Source organism: Morone saxatilis, unplaced genomic scaffold, assembly GCF_004916995.1.
Source record: "Morone saxatilis isolate NCDOM2014 unplaced genomic scaffold, NCSU_SB_2.0 Contig19, whole genome shotgun sequence".
Classification (NCBI taxonomy): Eukaryota; Metazoa; Chordata; class Actinopteri; family Moronidae; genus Morone; species Morone saxatilis.
Genome location: NW_023339751.1, coordinates 20,981,635 through 20,990,016, shown reverse-complemented (window position 1 = coordinate 20,990,016; position 8,382 = coordinate 20,981,635). Strand labels below are relative to the sequence as shown.

The window sequence follows — 8,382 nt, the reverse complement described above, 5'->3', positions numbered from 1 at the left end:
TTGAACCAGCAACCCTCCGGTTCCCAAGCCAAGTCCCTACAGACTGAGCTACTGCCGCCCCTATTATTTGAATCCTTCAGTTTTAGTTTGTTAATACATTTGAGGACATTTGAAGGGGATCACTCAGATTCAATGTTGGATTGAAATTAAAAAAAATCTTCTTGAAGCCTAACCCTGGTGAAGTTCTGAATCACTATAGCCCAGTCTGAGTTTAACGGAAGGTTGCCAGTTGAAACTAATGTACTAACAGGGGAAATGCCTCATGACATTCATACTGCTGCCACTCACAAAAGTGACCCTAATGGGCTCCAACGTCATGTAATAGGATTTTAGTACCACCATAACATCTAAACTATGCTCACAGTATTAGTGGACAGATTAAATCAGACATGTAGTGGAGGGGTTTAAACCAAAACTATAATCCCATTTTGGAAATAAATATAGTACTTTATGTATTTATTTCTGAAGAATGAAAAGGTAGGGTGTTATTTTCATGCCAGTAACTCTTCTGACTGACTTGAAGAGGTGTTACATTTTTCATGCCATCTTGCAGAGTGTTGTCTGAACTCTGAGTCGCCTCAGTCCATTTATCAGGCTCCAGTGTGATAAATACAGCTTACTCGGCTCCAGTTGTCTGAGAGGCAAAAACCATGTGGCTTCAGCACATGGAGCGATGGCCCTACAACATCACCAGCAATGAAAGAGACTGTTAGAGATTTTTATTTTATTCTTTATTTCCTCCATCAATTAGCACCATCAACATTCTCTTCCAGAACCCTGCTGCATCTCTGTTGGGAGATAATGACTCAAAATGTTTGATCAGTGCAAGTTCATTTCACCGTGGCCTCAAGTGTTTCTGGCTGCCTGCACTTAGCATGCAAGAGACAAAGTGAGATTAATGCAGCAGTTTATACTAGCAAAACCTTAGGCAAGTAGATTCACTTTGATGTGCTGCATTAGACAGTTTCATGTTGAAACTGCCAGACAGGTCGGTCTACGAGTGTTTCTCAGCCTCCTCTCTGCTGTGAGGTTAATGGAGGATGAACAGGTAACCTATTTAGTCTGGTGAAAAGCTTCTACCTGGAAGTGTCGCTTCACTGCTGCAGTTGACAGCCCTGAAGGGGTGAATGTGCAGACCTTTCTGATTTGTTCCTGGTCATTCTGCTAGGCATGACTTAAAAAGACTTGTGTCTTGAGGGAGGGAAGTCATAAAACCTTAAAACCTATAGTCAGGTGATTCTACACTAATGAAAACATACCTATGAATAACATATTCAATGTATGCCAATAGATCCTCCTAAATGTTAAACACTGGACCTTTAATATTTACAGATAATCCAACCACAAAAATTAAAAACTTCAAATGCCTTTGCCCTCAAGCTCAGAATTGTAACAGCTCTGCTTTACAATAAACAAACTGAATTTGGTGTCATTTCAAGAAGCTCAAAATGGTCAGTGTTTACATGTTGTGTCAAAGCAGGACAAGGTGTGAAGTTGTGGCACATTGAAAAGTTACTGCGAGGATGGCTGAATGCACAAAGTGCTTCATTTCAACAGCATAGACTGGGGTTTGCAGCCCATCTCCTACCAACAGTGCTTTTTCTATCCTCCACTGATCAATATTTTTTATATTATCAATGGATTAAATAATGCTGTGCAGTTTGAAAGCTGTTGCTTATATTGATCAACTCACAGAGAATTATTAGCAACTCTACAGCTCTACTGCGCTTTTTTGGCCCTTTTAGCTAATTGTTTTGGTTTTACCGCACAGTTGGTTCAGTTTAGCCGCTCTCATCAGCTCCTGTAATTTGCCATTTTCAGCAAAATGACAAACCCACTGTACACACTGTCTGCCCAGCACCAAATGGCAAACAAAGTTAGTGGTTAGCTGGCAAGGGAAGTGGGACATCTGACAACAGAGCTAGATTCTCCCTCTGGAGTTGGAGTCCAAATCAGAGCTAAAAGAGATGTGGATAATGGTACATTCATCAGGTGGACACAAACATCTGTTGAGACAGTGACAAATGTTTTTCAAAATTCCAATGCTTAGTCAACTACTGTCCTAGAAATATAATACTGTTAGACTGTTAAGTGAATGTAAGAAAGGGTGGGGACTGGACTGGACAGGGAAAAAGAGAGACAGTGTAAGAGAGATCTTAAATAGTTAGTCTAAGTCAAGAGTGTTTGGGGCTGCTGACCACTCTTCATAGTATCTCAACATCGTCACGTAATTCTCCATATCTGGTCCAGACTGAGTTCTGTGTGTGCTTTTGTGTGTTAGTGTGACTCGTGTGTGTGTGTGTTTTGTATGTGATGACAAGCAAGACGTTATCTAGTCTGGACAAAGAGAGCAAGAGCAGCAGAGAAAATACAAAGAGAAAGAGGGAACGCCATTGGAAAACAAAGGGTGAGACTGCGGACCAATAAAACTACACAGAACACCAATACCTTAAATCAATAGACAGAGTCTACTCCCTATTTCTCCTTTATTGGATCTGTCTATGTGGATATGAGACACAACAGTGTGTGTTTGTGTGTGTGTGTGTCCCAACTGCACTCCAGTGACCACTGAGGCTTTAGTATTGAGTATTTTCAGGGCACAGCAGTGATATTGAAGCACAGGTCCTTTTCTCTGCTCTACTGCTCTCCTGTCCTGTCCTCACTAATAGATACAGCTGATTTAGCCACAAGTGCTGTGAAGCCTTTAGATAACGCTACTATTTGAACAGCAGTGTTTCTGCTTTTCTGCAATATATAGTTGACGGGGAGATTCATCTTATTCACAATCCCCAAAACAACCATGAGTTCATGTTTTTCAGATGGGTTACTACATAAACTGAGCTTAATACAAAAGCATGTTTTCATTAAATAAACAGAGAGAAGAGAATACTACAGACCGAACTGGGTAAGATGGTCCAGAATGCATTCGCGTTAGGGCTGCCATTATAAAATAGTATTTTTAAGTATAGGACACTTTGAACTGCGAACAAGGTCTATTATTCCATAACTTGGTTTGCTAGAGTCTAGGGAAGCTATTTTTATATGCATGACGCCGTCTTATTGTAAATTCTATGGGAGACACTGATTGTGCATTCATAACATATAGGATGGATGTAAGAGAGAAGGGGAAGATTCACATGTTTACAACCAGCAAGTATTCTTGACACCAACTCAATACGTATGATTCAAACGTAGCATCATGAGCAGAGTCACAAAATGCTCTATGCTCGCAAACAGTCTCAACAGTACACAGTAAAGTAGCATGACAGCAGTCTTCTCCCCCAACTATCAGACTTATGCATGGAAATAAATAAAAGTAGTCCAAAACGTAACCTACTTCCAATAAAGACCTCTAACATTTCCCTTTTTACAGTAAGGTATCTAACCTTAGCATCAAACACAATATACTCATGTACACATTTGTAAAGGAACATCTCGATAACATCACAAAAACACTTAAAACGCATTGAAAACATGATGGTGGAAATGCTTACAGCATCCTTCAAAATAAAAGTCTGTGCTTTGATCTATATAGATCAAAGCACATTGCTCTGTTCATAATATAGTGCAACAACATTACACTACCACAAACGGTTGGCCACGTAAGAGTTGAAATACTGTGCAGTGACACACTAAGTCAATTATATTTGGGTTTAATTACCTTGAAAAACTGACTTTCAAGCACTTTCGTATTACAGCTTGGACACACTGCATGCATGAGCAGTGCATGATGGCTGCCTCGCTGCACGGCTGTGGTGTCCACACAGAGAGCGCTTCTGCCGCAGCTCTGCTGCTCCCATTCCTATATTTCTAAATTTAGTTTGCTTTTGATAAATACAATACAATGAATGGATTATGTTCACAGGAACGCTTGAGAGCTTTTAATCTGGAGGTGTTGAGTTATGTCCGTGACATATTCTACAGACATACAATCTGTAGTAAAATGTGTACATTATGCTGGTATAATGTCGATATGACTATAAACAGATCATTCTCACTGTCTGTTTTTGCTGGAAACCACTCATGGAAAAAATAAGCAAGACCTTGATTCTCTAGTGAAGAAACGTGGCACACAGATAGGCAGTGTGGCTGCTCTAACCTGTTAACATGGGTGCAGAAATGAAAAAAGCAAAACGCTCCATGGTACATACGCACTGCAGACATGGGAAGTGTGTCCAGGCCATTATAAATCAGAACTTTCTGGTTTATTACTAGGCAAGGGACGATATACGATATTATCACGTATTGTGATAAAATAACACTCTGGAACTGGTGATTTTCCATTATTGTGATAATCATGAATTAGGATAATCGTGAATATCCTCAATTGACTTGACTGTTTTAACCTGAACTTGCCTCAAGCCCTGTCAGTCTATCTTCATAAGGAAAATGAACACATATCAAAAACCAGTGAGGCTGCTACTTGTTGATGATCCTGATTAACACAGGAACAGACATTTGAAGAAGTCACAATACCTGATTGTTAATGGGAATTATTGGGTGGGCTGCCAAAATCAGTGCCCAGGTCAACCCCACATTGACTTGGGAGACACAGTGGAGTAAACAAAAAATGTAATATCTAGAATTAAGTGTTGTTTTGGATGGTTTCAGTTTTTTTCTTTTTCTCTCACCATGTTCTTCCATCTTTGTTCATGCACTGTCCGTGGTATATAATAACCAGTGAAATGTCTTGCCTTTGAGAAAGAGCAGATGCATCTCAAGAGGATTATACTGCAAACAATAAAATGTGTCCATATATAGATTTTAGGCTTACAGCATGTTTGGTCAGAACTCTACATCTATTCTACCTTGATGAGAAAACTGTGCCGAATCTCAGTGTGTGCATGTGGCAACTACTCAGTATTAATTGCCACTATTATGCCACTAGGCAGCCATAAGAAGAAAAGCTTGTCCCTGCCGTATTGTTTGTCTGTTGTCCAGCCTGTAGCCTGTTGTGTTCGCCACCCTCACAACAATCACATCGACTGAGAAATCGATACAATCCTCCAGAGAGAAAAATATAAGACTGAAGTCCTGCCATCTCTCTGTCTTTACTTGTGCAGACCAGGCTGTAGGTGATAGTGACAAGGTAACGTCATCCTCTCTGGAGGGTATGAGGGGTGAATAATGTCAGGGAGGAAGGAGAAGGGAGGGAGAGCAGATTATTTGAGCTGCTCAGCCTATCAAAATTGACTACATGCAGTATGTACCATTTTGCCCTGATTATAAGACACACACTCCCTTTTCCAAACAGCTTCAACGCGTTTGAACCAATTTTAATTTAAACATGGAATACTTGTTCCATCAGGAATTCCCTTAGGTTAAACAAGTCTAAATGAACACTTATTACTGTAGCTCACTGTAGCTGTACGCTACCACCCGTGGTAAACCGGATATAGGCACCAATATAAACAGACATAAATATACAGCCCTACGTAATGGCTCCTACAACTGGACTATATAAAAAATACAAATAACTGTAACAAAATAATCTATCAGACGTTGTAGAGGGCTCTGTTTTAAAGCTAGAGTGAAAATACTGGTATAATATAAAACTAGATGACCTAATGCATCCATTGTTACCTATTTAACTACAGTATGTCATGCTAGCATGTCAGAAAGGGGGCTAAATAACGCTAAATTAAGCAAAATTTGGGTGATGGAAAAACTGGTGTTGCTTTTCAAAGGGGCCCCTTGACTACAATAAGACATCTGAATGAAAATGCATTGTTGTTTGGAATGACTGGAAAGCTGAGACAGATACTTCATGCCACCCCTGCATAAGTCGGTGCCCCTCTTGTGCCACCCCAGTCATATACGTCTGGGAAGGCCCCTGTGCAGTAGGCCAACAAGATCACCAGTATCTAAGCAATTTGGTCTGTAAAATAAAAGCATCAAGACTCAGCCCTAAACATTAAAGTTACAAATAACTCATCATACAACACAACAGGAGTCTGTGCGTGTGACCAAAAGCATATTTGCTGTTGTGCAATGTCTCATCCTCAAACATAATATGACGTTCCCCTTTTTAAACGTTTCTAGAAAAAAAAATATCTGGGCCAATATGACACCTAATGGAGATAATTCTGATAAGTGAGAGATATGACAGGTCTGATAAAAGTATCTGTACATAGGCTGGGTGTCCAATCTGGCAGTACTTGTGAAGTGTCTGTATGGGTCTGTATTTAGGATGATGAGTACAAATGCTTCCATTAAGGATTTTAAAATGTTATTGACTATGTTTAGTCAACTGTCTAATAAACACAGCATCAAAATTAGAGAGGAGGCACTGGTCACCCATCACAGCTATGTACAAAGTGAAATTTCAGTATCTGCATCATTGACTTTCCTTTGAATTTTTAAAAGAATGCCTCAGGCACAGCTAACAAAGCTAATCCTATTTTACTGCTATTGTTACATGCTACTTCTAAAAATCTAATTTAAGCTTGAATTCCTTTCCGTGCGTATTTTAGCAGAGGCAAGCAGAGGATGCCAATGGAAAATATTGCAGTACTTCTCTGCCAAAGTGTTTTTATGTTCAGCCTGTACCTGGTTTCCAAACTGGCAAAACATATTCATATCAGAGGCAAGCCATTCAGTTTCTGAATCCTGATTTATTTTTAAAGAGCAACTGCTAGATGGCAGCCAAGGCAGGCTTTTTAAGACTGTGTGTATACTCTAAAGTGACAGTGAGAGAGGCAGTCTCTCTGCTCCGTTCCTCCTGAGCAGCACGCTGTTGTCTGGGCATTAAAATTACATGTTGTCATATTTAGAAAAGTGTTTTGCACTCATATTTGAATTGAACCAGTTGAACCTGTGCAGTTGCTCGCACAGGCAGGACCTACTCATGTGTGAATATGTGCTCTCCCATTCTGGAAATTTTAGCTTTTGACACACCCAGACAAAAAAAAGTAAGCTTTGGCAATTTTTAAATAATAAATCAGCCAGCAAAAGAGACTACAGAACTTCAAGGTGCTTGATCTTTGTTTTGCTGTGGCATTAATTGCCCCTCATACATTCTGGCAACAGAGCCAGGTAACATCCAAAGGACTGCACTACAACAAAGACACAGATACTAATCATTTAGTCTTACTCACTGAACCCAGTCAAACACGTAACCCAAAGTAGCAGGGAGATAACTGATATTATAGGCTACACTGGATAACCAACCTGCCATCCACACAGCTTACAGGGACCACTGGTTCAAACAACCTAATGTCAGTTTTGGACTTTTGAGCACAACAGGGATACACATAACAGCATTACAGGTAGGATTTGAACTGTAAATTCACATAAAGGACCAACTTACTTAAATCTTCCCTGGCAGTGCTGGCACTGATCTCCGACCCATCCATGGTCACACACGCAGGTCCCGTTGATGCACTTCCCTGAAAAACAGTTTTTATCGCAGGATTTGGACACAGAGGAGGCTTCAGTGTGGAGCACGAGATGAAGCATCACAAATACCCCCAGGTATGTTTTCAAAACGTCCCGGGCGCTCCTTTTGGGCGACTTCATCCAGGTGCATAGATGGATCCCCCCCACATCATCCATGATGGACGCGGAGTGCGTTTTTGAGAGGCTGCAGCCCCGAACCAGAAAACGAACTGTCACGTTACGCTGCGAGGTGATCCGTTGTCATCAGCAGCGGTGTCGGTAAGCTCAGGTAGCCTACCTGTGACGCCTGTGGAAAGGGCGCAGGAAAACAGCAATTACGCACTGTCAGAACATGCCGAGCGGTGTGGAAAAAGCTGCGGGACAGGACAAAGGCGTGAAACTTTGATGGAAACACTTGAACCTTTAAAAACACTGCAAACGCAACTCCAATCCGACCCATCCGTTCCGAGTTACACAAACAGAGAAACCCACGCTCTGCTGCGCGTCCGCACAAGTCCTCCAGATAACTTCCACCGTGGTCAAGGTTCCGATGTAAACACACGAACCGTGGCCGGATGATACTGCCTCAACGTCAAACACTGTAATCCCCGAGATGAAATAGACCCACAGAGCTCAGATGATCGGTGTGAGCTGCTCTCCTGCTGGATGTGCTCCAAGACAAAGACGTGCCCTCTGCCCGGGTTTGTTATCAGAAGATGCGACAGAGTCAGCTCTCCCGGAGCGCCGCTTCTCTCTGCTCCGTCCGCTATCGCTCTCCGGTCCACAGCTGGTCTCTGACTGGGAAACTCCTGCACAAAGCCCCGAGCATGAGCAGTACGGCCACACGATTAAAGGGCCAGTTCCATTTAAACGTCAAAGGCGTGCAGCAGGCACGGACACTGTGCAGAGACAAAGACAGGGACATTCGTCTGCAGCATGCTCTCTGTGCGTTTTCCTATTGGTAGTGTACACTGAAGCATTTAGCAGATGTTCAAGACTCAACAT

At 41.6% G+C, this 8,382-nt stretch overlaps 1 protein-coding gene across 2 annotated transcripts in view; it reads right to left on the bottom strand.

The window, feature by feature from the left end:
- The window catches only part of atrnl1a (attractin-like 1a), a gene marked incomplete in the record, with an annotated part of 267,240 nt that extends 259,059 nt beyond the window's left edge, over window positions 1-8,181 (bottom strand). For both annotated transcript variants that reach the window (XM_035663942.1, XM_035663941.1), the window contains 1 exon segment: window positions 7,310-8,181. In XM_035663942.1, coding sequence (XP_035519835.1) covers window positions 7,310-7,554 — 245 coding nt within the window.
- Between the last annotated feature and the right edge of the window lie 201 nt (window positions 8,182-8,382).